The sequence below is a fragment of the Galleria mellonella genome, unplaced genomic scaffold (genome assembly GCF_026898425.1).
Source record: "Galleria mellonella isolate WM207_F2 unplaced genomic scaffold, CSIRO_AGI_GalMel_v1 utg93, whole genome shotgun sequence".
Lineage (NCBI taxonomy): Eukaryota > Metazoa > Arthropoda > Insecta > Lepidoptera > Pyralidae > Galleria > Galleria mellonella.
Window position 1 is genome coordinate 1978634 of NW_026442176.1, and position 18335 is coordinate 1996968.

General features: G+C 33.8%; 1 protein-coding gene across 3 annotated transcripts in view; it reads left to right on the forward strand.

Annotated features, from left to right (window-relative positions):
* The window catches only part of LOC113516959 (myosin-VIIa), a 45821-nt gene that overhangs the window by 23980 nt on the left and 3506 nt on the right, over positions 1 to 18335 (forward strand). For all 3 annotated transcript variants that reach the window (XM_052902609.1, XM_026901469.3, XM_026901468.3), the window contains 10 exons: positions 135 to 395; positions 1098 to 1376; positions 2558 to 2842; positions 3172 to 4767; positions 5083 to 5310; positions 11780 to 12019; positions 12222 to 12386; positions 12520 to 12804; positions 12933 to 15401; positions 17371 to 17570. In XM_052902609.1, coding sequence (XP_052758569.1) covers positions 135 to 395; positions 1098 to 1376; positions 2558 to 2842; positions 3172 to 4767; positions 5083 to 5310; positions 11780 to 12019; positions 12222 to 12386; positions 12520 to 12804; positions 12933 to 15401; positions 17371 to 17570 — 6008 coding nt within the window. The remainder of the gene's footprint in view (positions 1 to 134; positions 396 to 1097; positions 1377 to 2557; positions 2843 to 3171; positions 4768 to 5082; positions 5311 to 11779; positions 12020 to 12221; positions 12387 to 12519; positions 12805 to 12932; positions 15402 to 17370; positions 17571 to 18335) is intronic.

Sequence of the window (18335 nt, forward strand, 5' to 3'; positions counted from 1 at the left end):
TATTATAGAAATATATCTTTATATTATGTTGTGTGAATTATATCATCGTTAACAATACAAAGCGTTATATTACTATATATTCAAGTAGTAAATTAGTCCCAATAAATATTTATTGAATCTTATCTGAATTCCAGGGCGATTACATATGGATCGAGCCAGTGTCAGGTCGGGAATTCGATGTGGCGATCGGAGCGCGCGTCCTCGCTGCCGAGGGTCGCCGGATCAGGGTCCGGGACGACGACGGCCAGGAACAATGGCTGCCGCCGGAGAGGCGCATCAAGGCCATGCACGCCACCTCCGTGCATGGCGTCGAGGACATGATCTCCCTGGGAGATTTACACGAGGCCGGCATATTGAGGAATCTCCTTATTAGATATAACGAGAATCTCATTTACGTAAGTAGCTGTTTTAATCATTTTTTATAATTGAATTACGATGAATAAAAGTACGTCATACCAGTGGGTGATATAGTTTATAAGAAAATGGACCGCATCTCTGACCCACTACCCACAGGTATTATTATTATAATTATTATACGGACTCCAAATGAAATAGACATTGGAAAACTAAGTTACAGTGATTTTTATCGAACCCTAAAAATAAAATAGACTTGGTTGAAGACATTCGTCAGGTAAAAGTCTCTGTGAAAAGGTAGGGAATTGTATTCTACGATATATGCATCCTTGGTCGTGTGTCCCGGTATAGAATAGGCCACCACATCTTTTTCTGTGGGTGTCGTAAGAGGCGACTAAGGGAATTTAATAGTCGAGGGATAAAACACCTCTAAAAGCCTAATTGCGGTTGCCTATCCGGCTTATGTTCAGCAGTGGGCAGTTAACGACTAAAAATGATGATATGTGTCTTATCTGTAGGCAAAACGCAAAAATTTTCGTCATCTTCTGTGTTGTTTTAGGTATTATAAAAAATAGAAAGTATTAGTAAAACAAACTATTTAACAATCCTTATTACTTGTTACTCGTATATTTTCATATTATCATAATGAATAATGTTTTTTTTTTTTTTAATAGGTAGTATTTTAAGGGCTTTTACCTTTTTCAGGTATAATGAATAATGTTATCGTAATTTATTATTTCCAGACATATACCGGTTCAATTTTAGTGGCGGTGAACCCGTACCAGATACTGCCAATTTACACAGCAGATCAGATCAAATTATACAAGGAGCGGAAGATAGGCGAGTTGCCACCTCACATATTTGCAATAGGAGATAATGCGTACGCGCATATGCGGAGGTACGGTCAGGACCAGTGTATCGTGATTAGTGGGGAGTCAGGAGCAGGAAAAACGGAATCAACTAAGCTTATTCTGCAATATCTAGCAGCCATCAGTGGGAAACATTCGTGGATAGAACAACAGGTAACTTAAAACAATGTTTTAATACACATAATTCGTTGTAATCTAAAATTAATGCCTTTCATACATAAGAAATATTTTATAGGCGGACATAATATCTCATTACGTTTACTTTATCTTCTTATATGCTTTTCGAAAAATTTTAGTCTGGTTATAAAAATTAGTATAGGTATCTACTAAGAGAAGTGTAGTCCGTCGTTAACAGAATGTCTAACATCTTTATAATTGGACCTTAAATTATATTTTCCAAATAAAGTATTTGTATTTCCAGCATTCAGTTTTCGGCTCAGTAGCCTGTATCAATAAAACATAATGAAAATGTAAATAATATACCCCAGACAGTCTATTGACGTTTAATAGTAGTACAAATATAAAAAAAATGTTTTGTTTATATAGAGAGTATTGTGTATAAATGTCTGTAATAATCTCAACAAAACTTGATTACCTTTTCATTCATTTCATTTATTGAAATAGATAATAAAAATAATTTAATTTCATCTAAAATAGAGGGTCTAGAACACGACTTGTCGACTAACTCAATCTTCTGGTATTGCGTATAGATTTTATATCTCTTTGCGTTTTTTTTTATCGTATATAACATAACACCGTACAAATCACCACAAGTTAAAGTTTTATCCCGATTATTGGGATAAGTACATCGACACTTCTGCGTCTTCATAAAACACGGCACACTCTCCACTGTGTTTTTTTGTAGACATTTCCTTTCACGCACAACCAAAATATAGTGATATTTTTTAACATATACTACGACATTGAAACCTTAAAAAAAGAGTAAACCTTCATAAAAGGCCGACAACACATCAGCAATTTCTCTAATGTTGCGAGTACTCATATTCGGCGGTAATCACTTATGATGTGGCAATCAAGACATTTGCCGACTGTTACCGTTGTATTGAATATAACATTCGACATAATCACATTACACTAAGCGTATTAGAATTCAACGCGGCAGGGGGCAAACCAACTCACTCGGATTAGTTGATAAATTATAGGTATTCTAGTTTAAATATACACTTTATAAATTGCCACTCAAGTTCAATTATTAAATTGATAGACATGTTCTGATAATTGTATCTCATAATCTGGCAATATATTTTCCTTAATTAATTCAGATTATTTCTCGAGCAAATGTTTAATATGTTTTTTTTTTTTATTCTCGACAGATCCTAGAAGCAAATCCAATCCTCGAAGCTTTTGGTAATGCCAAAACTGTTCGGAACGATAACTCCTCGCGGTTTGGGAAATATATAGATATACACTTCAACAATAACGGTGTTATAGAAGGTGCTAAAATAGAACAATATTTATTAGAGAAATCTAGAATAGTCTCTCAAGGCACTGAAGAGAGAAATTATCATGTTTTCTACTGCTTACTCGCGGGTTTATCAAAGGAAGAAAAAAAGAAATTGGAATTGGCGGATCCGTCGGAATATAGATATTTATCAGCGGTAAGTTTTTATTAATGTCGCGCATTGTTCGACTGCGCTGATTACTTTGATAATTTATTGTTTTAATTAAATTAATTCCAGTAGATGGCGCTTTGGATTATGCTATCTTCTATGTTTCTGAATTACTATCACGGACTGATGTATAATAGTAAATTAAAAAAACAAACTAGTTTTTTTTTTACTTTACTCCTAAAAATTAATTGTATTTTAAATTTTAAATGAAAATATATTTTATCACTTTTAGGATCTGATGTTAAGTACGTTAGTTTAGGAAATAGTATTATTGATGTAAATATTAGTAAACTAATTAAAATGAAATTACTTTCCAGGGTGGCAGTTTTACATGTGAAGGCAGAGATGACGCTGCCGAATTCGCTGACATTCGATCAGCAATGAAAGTATTACTGTTCACAGAACCGGAAATATGGGAAATACTAAAGTTGCTAGCCGCTGTCCTGCATTGTGGAAACATTAAATACGAAGCAACAGTCGTAGACAATTTAGATGCAACTGAAATTATTGAACAGGCGAACGTGAGACGAGTAGCAAATCTATTAGGGGTACCAATGCAATCATTAATTGATGCGTTAACAAGAAAAACTTTGTTCGCTCATGGTGAAACTGTTGTGTCTACTCTAAGTAGAGACCAGTCTGTAGACATTCGTGATGCTTTTGTTAAAGGCATCTACGGACGCTTGTTCGTCACAATTGTAAAGAAGATTAATGCTGCAATTTATAAACCCAAATCCACTACGCGTACAGCCATTGGTGTTTTGGATATTTTCGGTTTTGAAAACTTTGATCACAACAGTTTCGAACAGTTTTGTATAAATTTTGCCAATGAAAACCTTCAGCAGTTTTTCGTTAGACATATTTTCAAACTGGAACAGGAAGAATATAATCACGAAGGGATTAATTGGCAACATATTGAATTTGTTGACAATCAAGACGCGTTAGATTTGATTGCTCTAAAACAATTGAATATCATGGCTTTAATAGATGAAGAATCAAAGTTTCCAAAAGGAACTGACCAAACCATGTTAGCTAAATTACACAAGACCCATGGTCTTCACAGAAACTACCTCAAACCAAAATCAGACATAAATACTAGTTTCGGACTCAATCATTTTGCTGGGATTGTATTTTATGATACACGAGGTTTCCTAGAAAAGAATCGGGATACATTTAGTGCTGACTTGCTACAATTAATTCATATATCAACAAATAAATTCTTGCAACAGATATTCCAGGATGATATTGCAATGGGATCAGAAACAAGAAAGCGCACACCAACACTTTCAACACAGTTTAAGAAGTCTTTAGACTTACTGATGAGGACATTGGGTACATGCCAACCATTCTTTATTCGGTGTATCAAACCCAATGAATTCAAGAAACCCATGATGTTTGACCGTGGTCTTTGTTGTAGGCAACTAAGATATTCTGGTATGATGGAAACTATTAGAATCCGAAGAGCCGGCTATCCAATCCGTCATAGTTTCAAAGAATTTGTAGAACGATATCGATTTTTAATACCAGGAGTTCCACCGGCACACAAGACTGATTGTCGATCAGCTACTTCGAAGATCTGTGCGAGTGTTCTTGGTAAATCTGACTATCAGTTGGGCCATACCAAAGTATTTTTGAAGGACGCTCACGATCTATTCCTTGAACAGGAAAGAGACAGAGTACTTACTAGGAAAATATTAATTTTGCAAAGATCTATACGTGGTTGGGTATATAGAAGACGATTTTTGAAGATGAGAGCAGCAGCTATCCTGATTCAGCGTCACTGGCGAGGGAAATTACAGAGGATCAGATATAATAGAATGAAAGTGGGATATGCAAGGTTGCAAGCATTGATACGTGCAAGAGTGCTTGCCCATCGGTTCCGACATTTGCGAGGACATATAGTTTCTTTACAAGTAAGTCTATAACGAAATATATAATTATGCTACTAATATTATAAAATATAAATTTATACTTAAATGGTGGAAGGGATTTGAATAAAATTCCGCACACATTTGAATTATATCTTACAGATGGTAAGTTACAGTAAGTTATAGATGATAAGAAGTAGAGATTATAACTGTTATGACAATTCAGATAGACAAAGCTGCGAATAAAATACAGCTGCAGCAATAGCAACAGTACTATAAGGCTTTTTAAATTATATATTGCATGTTTAAGACATAAAGGTATATTAAATATTTAACATAAATAAAAATACTCTTTTCCAGGCAGCTGCACGCGGCTATTTGGTTCGTCGTTCATACGGACACAAGATGTGGGCTATCGTCAAGATTCAGAGCCACGTGAGACGTTTGATCGCGATGAGGCGTTACCGTCGAATGAAGCAGGAAGCGATCGCGCACACGGAGGCGCTGCGCCTACGCAGACAAGAAGAGCAGCGCCTACAGCACCAGGGTAACACTCGCGCTAAAGAAATTGCCGAACAGAATTACAGGGTAAGTAATTTAGTTTTTAATTACCAGAGGGAGACTTTGTACAAAAGTCGATTGCTTGGGTACCTCTGTCCCATTCGTGTTTCAACCGTGAAGCAGTTGTGATTGCATGGCTGTGTTTCGGTTTGAAGGGTGGGATATGGCGTGAATTTATGGGTACAGAGGAATAACACCTGAGTTCTCAGGAATGGCAACGCATGGGGGGTATCATGGACGAAACAGTTTACTCTGTTATGTCCATGGTACAGCTCATGTCTATAAGCGACGGTTACCATTTTCCATCAGGTGGGCCGTCAGCTTGTTTGCCATTCTAAGTTGTATAAAAAAAAGCTGCCACAGACTATGACAGATATGATATGACAGACGGCTTCATGCAAATGTCCTCTTGGGTACGTCTGGCTCACTCATAATTCTACCGAGAACCAGCTGTGCTTGCATAGCTGTGTTTCGATTTGAAAGATAGAATATAGCAACGAAATTACAGGGTACGGAGGCATAACCATTAGGAAATGCAACCCATAAGGGGTCACAGATTACTCTATAATGTCAATGGTGCTGTTGTGGCATCAAGTGAGCTTGTTTGGCATTCTGCGCATTATAAAAATATGCTATTCCTATTTGCAAAAAAAATTGACTTTGTATTTTTAATTGTTTTTTATGTTCTAACTGCATTAATTATCTTATCCTTCAGCCCAATACAACGACCTTGTTATTTTGTTCTAAAAATAGGCAAATTTATTCTAAAGTATGGCAGGTGGATCGCACTAAATTCTCTTATCCACGTTCAATGTTTATTTACTGCGTATTAAATGATAAAATATAATTAGATTATAAGAAGATATTAAATAAAGGCGGCCTCTTTGCTTCCACAATAATAATTCAATTAATGATACAAATAAGTAGGTAGGTATAGGAATTTAAATAAAAAAACATATTTTAATAAAATGATGTCATCTATTTAACAATTTAATCATTTAATTGATCTAAAAATTCTAATGAGACATTAAGTAAAAATGTAAATATGTAGTCGTGACTAGTTACCAAAGAATGCACTGTTCAATTTCTAAATTCAAATAATTTTAGCATTCTTTAATACTTTACGGCTACTTGTTACATTGTCCTCACGTTATCTATAGGCGTATAAAGAGAATGTCAGGTTCTAACCTTAAACGATGCCTGTAACACTCCTACGATATCATTACATCTCATTTATTAAAATCCATCAAATACAGTATTTTGTTTCTCAGATTTGAACATATTTATCTAAATACATATTCATGCTCGAAAAATATATTTTTATTTACTAAAAATTGAAAACTCTATTTAAAAGAAATACTGGTTTTATAACACAAATAATTTATACATGGTGGTATACTCTAGTTGAAACTGGTTTGCTAATATTTGGTATCTTAATCGTTATACTATATGTCCTCGTAGCATTAACATGCCGTTTCATCATATAAATCATATCAGCCCTTAAATATCCACTGCTAAACATAAACCTCCCTCATAAATGGGGTTTTGCCAGTTGCCCCGCTTTGCAGGTGGATTGGCAACCGCAGTTAGATTTTGGAGATGTTTTAAGAGAAACGCTGTTGCCCATCCCTCGTCCTCCCTTAGTCACTTCTTACGACACCCACAGGAAAGAATAGGGTGGCCTGTTCTATGCCGGGACCACACGGCAAATATGTAGTTTATAAAAATTAAATAATTATACTATGTCATTCCAGATCGAACTAACTCATTGTCGACTGTTTTCGTTATTTTCAATCTAGGCTTATTGATTGTGAAATGTGTGTGAAATAGACTTGAGTACATTTCGCTACATTTCGCTTTTAATCTATTTTTTTTTTTGGATGTAGGTAATTAGAATGGTAACTTTGCGATAATGCTTTATGCTATCAGGTACCCAGTGAGGGAAAATAGATGAAAATGAATTTTTTAGCCCGATGTGATATATTCACCAGAAATTAAGCACGATAAATATCTGTAAGTTCTCATGGTATCGTAATTATTGCTTTATTCCCAAATTAATTATTTTAAAATAAGAACAACAACTAAATAATATCAGATATTTAATTATCAGAATGGGAACGAAAAGAAATGGCAATACAATATAATATAATGTGTTCGGTCTCCCTCAAATTTTCGCTAGCTTCAAAATTCTGTAAAGTGCCTATTAACTCTCCTTTTAAGTATTATTTTCCTGTGTTCTTTCTTCACCTACCTTTTTCTTTCTCCCCTGTTGTATTTGTGTTATTAAATACGTGTATGTTTATGTATATATGTTTGTATACATCAGTATCTTTATAACAGTGCATCACCAACCCTTTGTCTTTTTTTTCAATGACCTCTGCCCAAAGGTTGTCTGGAAAAGATTGATTAGCAATAAGGCCACCTTTTGTATCACTTTCCATTATAATTTACTGTATTTATTATTTTTATATTTTTTTTTTTTTATATAACTTAGAATGGGAAACAAGCTGACAGCCCACCTGATGAAAAGTGGTAACCGTCGCCTATAGACATGAGCAGTACCATGGACATAACAGAGTATACTGTTTAGGCTATGATACCCCCCATGCGTTGCCATTCCTGAGGACTCAGGTGTTATTCCTCTGTCCCCTGTAAATTCATAATATAAATAATACGAAAAGAGATATCGACCTCAAACTTAGTAATAGTATACAACTGAATAATTAGTGTCTTTTAACATATTAACCTTCATTACTTTGTTCTTTTTTATTAGTACTGAGATGCCTTAGTCATGTGGCTGCGAAGTTTGTATGATTTGTTTTTTTTTTATTTTATATAGAATATCACTGGGCTTCAAATTTAAAAATATAGGCCTTTTTATTATCTATGCGTTATAATAGAAATAGATATATTGTATTAAATAGGCATGAACTAAATCAGATATGATACCGAATCCACTTTGTCGTTATATTTTATTCATATTGATGTCTATCTTAAGAGCTTCAATTACTTATATCTACAACAATCTCTCGTTTTATATTTATTTTTCTTGCAATCTCAACCTTGTTGCTTTGTAATAAAAGTCAAGGATTTTCCAAGTGGTTATTTTTTTCGTATGGCGGTATAATCAAACGGTAATCAACAATGATTATCGCGATTTCATATCAGGTCATCTATGTCCATAATAGTCGAAATTACTCGAAATCTTATCTCATCCCGATTAAATCTATTATATCGACAAAGAAATTCCTTTTAATTTTCCAATTCAGTAGCGCGGTAGGTACATGCCACTTGCATATTTAATCGTGTTTTTTGATTAATACTTTGTGTTAAATAGTAATTATTAGAATTATTAGATTTAAGTATATTTGAATAGTGCAGTTCAGTGACGTTATTGATAAATAAACAGTGCAAGTTTGTTAAAACTATATAGGAAAAGAAACTTGTGTCCATATTATTGGAGTCCTTGGAATATAAATTTAGTTTAATCAAAATGAGGTAAGATTTTATCATTTATATATTATGTGAAATAGTTTTTGGGTCAAAAGTTTCAAACGGTTCGTGAGGTGCTAGACACGGTTGCGTGTCATTTTATCATTTGTTTGTATGAGCCACAATGAGTAAATACATATTTATTATTGAAATTATATTGCAACATGTTTTTTTGAATATATTTTCTCAATTATTATAAAAATTAGGATATTTTCTTAACAGTGCATTGATTCATATTATTAAATACTGTACTCATTAATTGGTTGGAAAAGAGAACATTGGTTGGAATAATAAAGAATAGAAGAGGCAAAATGCTGGGCCACCTTATACGACATGACGATTTTTTTAAGAGCATAGTAGAAGGAAAGGTAGAGGGCAAAAGAGGAAGAGGAAGACCGAACTACATGGGACAGATAAAGGAAACACTAGGCGTCATGTCGTATAGGGAGATAAAAGATATGGCTTGGTATAGAGCTGGCTGGAGGAAGATACATGAATTAGTTGCACCGACAAGAGGAAACTCTTAAATGAAATGAAATGAACTCATTATAGCCATAAAAAATTGTCTTGACGTAGTTTAATTTTAAATTTTTTAAACAGGCGTATACTTTAATTGTATGTTAAGTTTAATCAAAGTCAATAAGTTAACTTTAATACGAAACATTATTAATAAATATTTTTTTCTTGTTTTATACTCAATCGTTAAAATAACGGACGGAGAAAGCGAATCGAATGAAAATGGCAAATGAAAGAAAATAAAAATTCTAAATGCATTTTAATAAAATACAAGTATAATATTGCATAAATGTAGCAATTTTTTTCTAATGCTCGTAAATTCTTTGAAATTTAATCAAGTACATCTAATAGAAAATAATCTAATAGATATAATAATAGGTATTGCCAAAGTACACAGGCCGCGGTTGATATTACTTAAAACTATTGAACCAAAACCATTAAGAGATTAGATAGGATGCAAGGAAATGGATCTATTTAAATAGGTACGTAATATAATAAATATCTATATAGTAAAATAAAAGCGTCTATACTTGAACAAAAATTTATATTTTTTTAAGATTTGTAATTATAAATGGATATATTTCCGTGGATTTTAATCATTAAAGTGCTGATTAAGACTGCTCCAAAGACAGTACGCTAATCATAACATTTTCACAATTCGTCTGTAAATTTTATGTGTAGTTTCGTTATGCAGTAATTTTTAAATTCTTATAAAATTTTAATAATTATTTCTAATCGGGAAATAATTATTGCAAATTATAGTTATACCTACCTAAGGAATTGATTTAATATCATCATTATCATATCCACTGTTACCTCTGTCCATTGCTGAACATAGGCCTCAAAAGTTGGTACAGTTGGCAGGCGGGTTAGCAACCGCAGGCGGGTTAGCCTTTGGTGATGTTTTAAGAGGGACGCTGCTGCCCATTCTTGGACCATTAAGTTCCCTTAGTCGCCTCTAACGACACCCACGGGATAAGAAAGTGTAGCTCATTCTATGCCGGAACCACACGGCAATGGTTTAATATAATGGTAAAGTATATATCTATTGAAAGCTGGAAAGTTATTATTTAAGATTCTGCTTAGCATAAAGAAAAATTATTTCATATTTTTTTTATGCCAAGGAAATTTTTACACTTTACTTTCGTATTAATTTCATATTGGTAGGTAAAACCTTTTTTTTTTAAATGATTTCCCGAAAATGTCACCTCAATTGTTAAAGGTTTATTAGTCTATTTATTATTAGTTTTCACGAGATTGCTTATTAATTTTTAAAATCACCAATTCCCCTATACAACAAGAAAGGGTTCCAAGACTATCTAATAGTAAGGGATTGTCACAGTCTATGAACGTTTGCTATACTGACAGGGTTACAAATGTTACTGACCTTATTTTCCTTTTCGTTAAGAAAAATAAATAATACAAAAATAAAAATTTTACCCAGCGCAATTTGCCCCAGTCGGGCAGCTCGAATATTCGAGAAATTTCTATTTGATTTTATCTGTCTGAAACCGCTATTATCTTTCCACTGTGTTATTAGGCACCTTATTGATATTACACGAAACCATTGTTTTTAAACAATACTGAAATATTTATCTCTAATATTTTATTTTTATTACCAAGCACATATTATACACATATAGTCCAAACAAATGATATAGAGAGGGATAAAAGAAGGACTATTAAATAAATAGCTAAGATTATAACAATTATGAAATATTATGTAAGTAATTTATTCATATGTCACAAAGTATTATTTATCAATAGAAACTATATGGACAGTAAATACTGACATAATGATTTTAACATTTAGATATGTTTTAATAAGTATATACAAATATATGTAAGGCATGTAAGGTTTCAAATACATAGGATATATAATAAATTACAATTCTTGCTGTACGTTTATATTTTCTAAGTACATTTGTTGCTGGTACTTACACAGTCGAAGCTAATATTCCTTCATACCTACAAAGGCTGTAGTTTCACACCACATATATCTATACATTTGACACGATAATTACATACAATCATCATTATAAACCTTCAAGTAATGATTTGTTCCCATTCAGTGATCCATTCATGCACAAACATTACACAAGTCTAGTAACACGCTCGGCGCTTGAGTAATACGAGTATGTCTAGTCCAGCCAGACAGAATACATAATCAGACCATAATATAACTCAATCTAACTTCAACTGTTGAAGTAAACGTATTCTCTGATCATACAGAAGTGCAATGATAAACACTTGGTTTTATTGTATCTGTGATAAAGTGGGTCCTGGAATGAATTATGTTAGTTGTATCTAATATAATTCTTGTACGAGCTCAGGATATCAAATAACACCAACTTTGTGCATTTAATTTTATTTCGTTTTGTGCTTTGTGTATATTTATTAACTTTTTTATCAGAAATTAAATCAAAGTACAAATTTTAAGTGTTCTCAGTTTTCAAACAAAATTTTTAATAAATAATTTAATTTACAGGAGCGTATGTATGAACTTGAAAGGCGCGAAGCCGAACTAGTACTAGAGGAGAAGCGGCAACTAGAAGTTAAGCGAACACTGCTCCAAGAAGCTGCTCGGAAGCAGGAAGAGCCTGTGGATGACAGCAAATTGGTGGAGGCTATGTTTGACTTCCTGCCAGACTCGAGTAGCGAGGCGCCTGCACCCAAGGATACCTCTGTGTTTAGCGATCTACCACAGGCAAGAGCTGATCAACAAGAGGTAAGCAATAACTTATTAATTAACTAAGCGCTGATAAGATAAATTTAACCTTGTGTAAACTAGTCTAAATGAGATTAGATTTTCATTACGACCATGCTACGAATTAGCAGCTTGAGCATATAATAATATAAATGATGATATTTAATTATTGTTAATAAAAATTATAGATATTTTTCTCATTATAAATGTAATTGTTGAACAGATGGTGACGCCGATGCAAACAACATCGGAGGACGAGGAAGACCTCTCAGAATTCAAATTCCAGAAATTTGCAGCCACATACTTCCAAGGAAACGTCACACATCAGTACTCGAAGAAACCTCTAAAACACCCTTTGCTGCCACTACATACGCAGGGCGACCAATTGGTAAATATTACGTCAATGATAATTAGTTCCGATGGTAACTAAATTTTGCAGAGATTAAGACAATTGATTTTATTATAAAAGTATAATACAATTTTTAGTTAGAATTTGTAATCGATATTTACATATATTGCAGGCTGCACAAGCACTATGGATCACTATACTACGCTTCACTGGAGATCTACCAGAACCAAGATTTCATACCATGGAAAGAGACAATACTTCCGTAATGTCAAAGGTCACAGCTACACTAGGAAGAAATTTCATTAGGTCCAAAGAATTCCAGGAGGCACAGATGATGGGAGTAGATCCAGATGCCTATTTGAATAAACAAAAACCAAGATCAATAAGACATAAATTAGTTTCGCTTACACTAAAAAGGAAAAATAAACTCGGAGAAGACGTACGAAGGAAGCTGCAGGTTAGTTATATGATCAAAGTACTCGTAATACATGTTATAAAATTTATAAAAAATATTCTGAAAATTGTCGATAGTTATGATATTAAATTGACGTAAATCCTACTAATCTGAATATTTTATATTTACAGGACGAAGAATATACAGCAGATAGCTACCAATCGTGGCTAGAATCACGACCTACTTCTAATTTAGAGAAATTGCACTTCATCATTGGACACGGAATCCTCCGGGCTGAATTAAGAGACGAAATATATTGTCAAATATGCAAACAGTTGTCTGTTAATCCTTCTAAATCATCTCACGCTAGAGGTTGGATTTTACTATCGTTATGTGTTGGATGCTTCGCTCCCAGTGAAAAGTTTGTGAATTATCTCAGAGCTTTCATACGAGAAGGTCCACCTGGTTATGCACCGTATTGTGAGGATCGATTAAAGAGAACTTTTAATAATGGTACCAGAAACCAACCACCATCTTGGTTAGAACTTCAAGCTACAAAGTCTAAGAAACCTATAATGCTTCCAATTACATTTATGGACGGTAATACAAAAACACTACTAGCCGACTCGGCTACAACTGCTAGAGAGTTGTGTAACCAGTTATCCGATAAAATAGGATTACGTGACCAGTTTGGATTTTCGTTATACATTGCTTTATTCGACAAAGTCAGTTCACTGGGCAGTGGTGGCGATCACGTAATGGATGCAATATCTCAATGCGAACAATACGCTAAAGAACAAGGAGCACAAGAAAGAAATGCACCTTGGAGGTTATTCTTTAGAAAAGAGATATTTGCTCCATGGCATGATCCTACTGAGGATCAAGTCGCAACAAATCTCATATATCAACAAGTTGTTAGAGGAGTTAAATTTGGAGAATATAGATGTGATAAAGAAGAAGATTTAGCTATGATCGCCGCTCAACAATATTACATCGAATATGGGCAAGATATGAACACAGAACGTCTCTATACATTGTTACCTAACTACATACCAGATTATTGTTTGACTGGTGTTGAAAAGGCTGTAGATCGTTGGGGTTCTCTAGTGGTGCAGGCTTATAAAAAGAGCTATTATGTCAAAGAAAAAATTCCTGCATACAGAGTTAAAGAAGATGTTGTTAGTTACGCAAAGTTTAAGTGGCCGTTATTATTCTCGCGATTTTACGAAGCATATAGAAATTCTGGTCCAAATTTACCCAAGAACGATGTAATTATTGCTGTGAATTGGACTGGGGTATATGTCGTAGATGACCAAGAACAAGTTTTGTTAGAATTGTCATTCCCGGAAATCACAACTGTGTCAAGCCAAAAAACCAACAAAGTATTTACGCAGACTTTTAGTTTATCGACAGTTCGTGGTGAAGAATTCACATTCCAAAGTCCTAATGCAGAAGATATAAGAGACCTTGTTGTTTATTTTTTAGAGGGATTAAAGAAACGATCAAAATTTGTGATCGCTTTGCAAGACTACAAAGCGCCTGGAGAAGGTTCTAGTTTCTTGACATTCCAAAAAGGAGATTTAATAATTTTGGAAGAAGACAGTACTGGTGAATCTGTTTTAAATAATGGATGGTGTATTGGACGTTGCGAGAGGACAATGGAACGAGGTGACTTCCCAGCGGAGACTGTTTACGTTTTGCCTGCATTAACTAAACCTCCTCCGGACATATTAAATTTGTTCTGTAAAGAAGGCGCACAGCACGGACGTCGTATACCAGCAGCTACTTTCAACGGAACAGAGAATAGAGATAAGCCACATACGTTGCTCGAATATGCTTTAGATCATTTTAGATTACCACCCAAACGTACAGTGTCCAAAGCTCTTACGTTATCTACAGCAAAACGTGGTGGCTCAGAAGAGTTATGGCGGCATTCAAGAGAACCTATAAAACTGCCTTTATTAAAAAAATTGCAGACTAAAGAAGAGTTGGCTGATGAAGCTTGCTTCGCATTCACAGCTATATTGAAGTATATGGGTGATCTACCTTCGAAGCGACCACGAATAGGTAACGAATATACAGACCACATTTTCGACGGTCCATTAAAGCACGAAATATTGCGGGATGAAATATATTGTCAAATAATGAAACAATTGACTGAAAATAGAAATAGAATGTCCGAAGAAAGAGGTTGGGAATTAATGTGGTTGGCTACAGGGTTATTTGCGTGCAGCCAAGGTTTACTTAGAGAATTAACGTTGTTCTTAAGAACTAGAAGGTATCCAATTGCTCAGGACTCTCTCCAGAGGCTTCAAAAAACATTGCGGAACGGACAAAGGAAGTACCCACCACATCAAGTGGAAGTTGAAGCTATCCAACATAAGACCACTCAAATATTCCACAAAGTTTATTTCCCCGATGACACGGATGAAGCGTTTGAAGTAGATTCCTCTACTAGAGCAAAGGACTTCTGTCAAAATATTGCACAGAGACTGAATCTCAGATCTAGTGAAGGGTTAAGTTTATTTGTTAAGATAGCCGACAGAGTGATATCAGTGCCCGAAGGCGACTTCTTCTTCGACTTTGTTCGCCATTTAACAGATTGGATTAAAAAGACACGGCCCACCCGCGACGGAATTACAGCACAATTTACATATCAGGTTATTTAAAGCCAATATTGATCATTATTTAATTATGCAAAACTATAAATATTCTTGTAGACAAAATAAAATTAATATGCTCATTACTATTGTCTCTGATACGACAGTCAGAGTCGTTTGTTGACAAATATCGAACTGTTGTGATAAAGATAACATTTGACAAGTCCAAATGTCGCCTAGTATAGGAATTAAAATTCAAAAGAGGTAGAGGCGAGCATGACTGCTGTTAATCATTAATTAACTAGGTTTAATGATGATAGAATTTTTAATGACCGTCATATATAAACTTATGACCTTTATTGTTATAGATTTATTTGAAATAAATAAGTCATAACTTTATTAAAAACGTAACAAGCATTATACAATATTATTTCAACATATATATATTTTTAACACAGGATAGAAACATATTAAAAAACAATTACATATCCTAAATACTATTTAATACGTATAGCTTTTTTTTTTTATGGGAGAAAATGGTATGATAACTCCGCCTGCGCTAACGGGATACGCTGGCGGAGCACCAGTTAAGGGTGATAGATGAGGATGAAAACAGGCCAGTTAGCCCATCATGATAAATTCAATAGGAATTAACCATGATAGTTTCCAGGGGGAACCGCGAGGAGGTTGACCTGGTTGGGTATATTGCTAGCAATGGGATTCTCAGTCTCCATTATTAACAATCCCTTTCCCCCCTATACATATAGTTTTTTTTAATGATAAAAATGTAATAGTAACCCCCCTGGGGTTATCGACATACACAGGCAAGATTGTTAATAAGTGATGATAGATGAAGATGAAGACGAGTCAGTTAATCCATTGTGAAGAATTGATTTAGAAATAACCACAATGAAACCATTGAAACCAGGGAAGACCACGTGGAAGTCAAGGGAAAGGGATTTTTAGTAATCCCCATTACTAACAATCCCTTACCCCAATAAGTATAGATTAGGTGCTGCTATTTGGCTACCGATAATAATACCCCAATATAAAAAAAAAATCACTCATTATTACGATAAGATTACAATGCAGATTAACAAAATAACCACTTATATATTTATTTGTCACAATAATGTCGCAATCTTTCAAATAAATAGGTAATTAATAATTGTTTTAGTCCAATATATTTGTTAATAAATTGATTAATAAAATAATCATATACTAACTCCTTTGTAACATAATTTGGATGAACTTACTACGTTTGTTGTTTCCAACAATTGCTTCAACTTTATTAGAAAGTCTTCTTCAGGGTGAATACAGTGCTTACATCACAGCCTTTTCTACTACATTATACTACTACTTATTGAAACTCTTCAATAAATCCAAATAATATTAGTGCAATAAAGCGTTAAATAAATAAAAGAAAGATAATATATAAAGATAAAATAATACTCTGTTATGTCCATGGTACTGCTCATGTCTGTAGGCGACGGTTACCACTTTCCATCAGGCGGGCCGTCAGCTTGTTTGCCATTCTAAGTTGTATAAAAAAAGAATATATAAAAGAATAAATAGAAATAAATCGTTATACGTCCTTAGTAATATTTTTTTAAATAATTTATTATACAATAAAGTGAAGTACTTTTTATTTATGAAAAAAGAAATAATTCAGCCAATAAATTGGCTTAATATTAATTAGCTTTCAACTAATCTAGTGTAGTAGAGATTGTAGAATTCGCCGTACAATTTTCGGATACTTGCAACCTTGAAAAACGGTGTCCAGTGATTATCTAGGACTATTTTTAATTATATCAAAATCTTTCTTTCTTTCATTATTCTTTATTGTACACAAAAGATTATTGAAATGTAAAAACAAACATAATAGTGCGTAAAACAAAGGCGAGCTTATCTCCAATAGAGATTTCTTCCAGCAAACCCAATATGAGAACCAAATCTTCTACAAGTATTCCTTGAGTCACCAAGTCAATTCAGTAAATTTTAAAAAGCGTTATTATTTCTATGTTTTTAGGTATTTTTTATGAAGAAATTATGGACAAACACAGTGCCGGGTAAGGATCGGGCTGCAGACGTGATCTTCCACTTCCACCAGGAGCTTCCAAAGCTACTTCGAGGATACCATCGTTGCGGCCGCGAAGAAGCGGCCCGACTCGCCGCGTTGGCTTATCGCGCGAGATTCGGAGATAACAAGCAAGAACTACAAGCTATACCGTAAGCGTTACTAATTAGTAAATTTAGTATTTTATTGTATATTACAATGATGATGATTGTATATTATAATTCTACTTAAAGTTTATGAAGATGTTTGAATGTTTGTTACTTTAATACTCTTAAACAGCTAACCGAATTAAACTTAATATCTAATACACAGGTAGACTATTAATATTTTTATATTATTCCACTGCTAACCATAGACCTCCCTCATAAGTGGGTTTTATATTAGTAGTTGCCACGTTTGGCAAGCAAGTTAGCAACCACAGTTAAGTTTTGGTTTTAAGAGGCACCCTACTGCCAATCCATCGACCATTAGTCGCCTCTTACGACACCCACGAGAAAGGAAGGGGTGGCCCATTCTATGCCGGGGCCACACGGCAATAAGTAGGCTATACCATATCCTATATTATGAAATAAAACACTTTATCTACAATACGATATATAATAATAATAATTTATTTACTGAAAAACACAGTATACAGGGGGTACTAATAATATGTTAGGAACAGGAGTTTTTTTTTTTTTAATTTTGCTTGCCAAAACAATGGCATGCAAATTTTTTATTTTTATGGTAATTTTTTTTAAATACTATTGATAAAATATTATTTATGTGCTTATAAAGTGCTTATGCATGTGCTAGTATGTAATACAATTGTTTCAAATTCAGTTCTCACATAATTTTATAAACAATAACAATATACTTCGTCTTTAGATAACTGAATTTTTTAAGTTACTTTATTAACTAATTAATTAAAAATAATA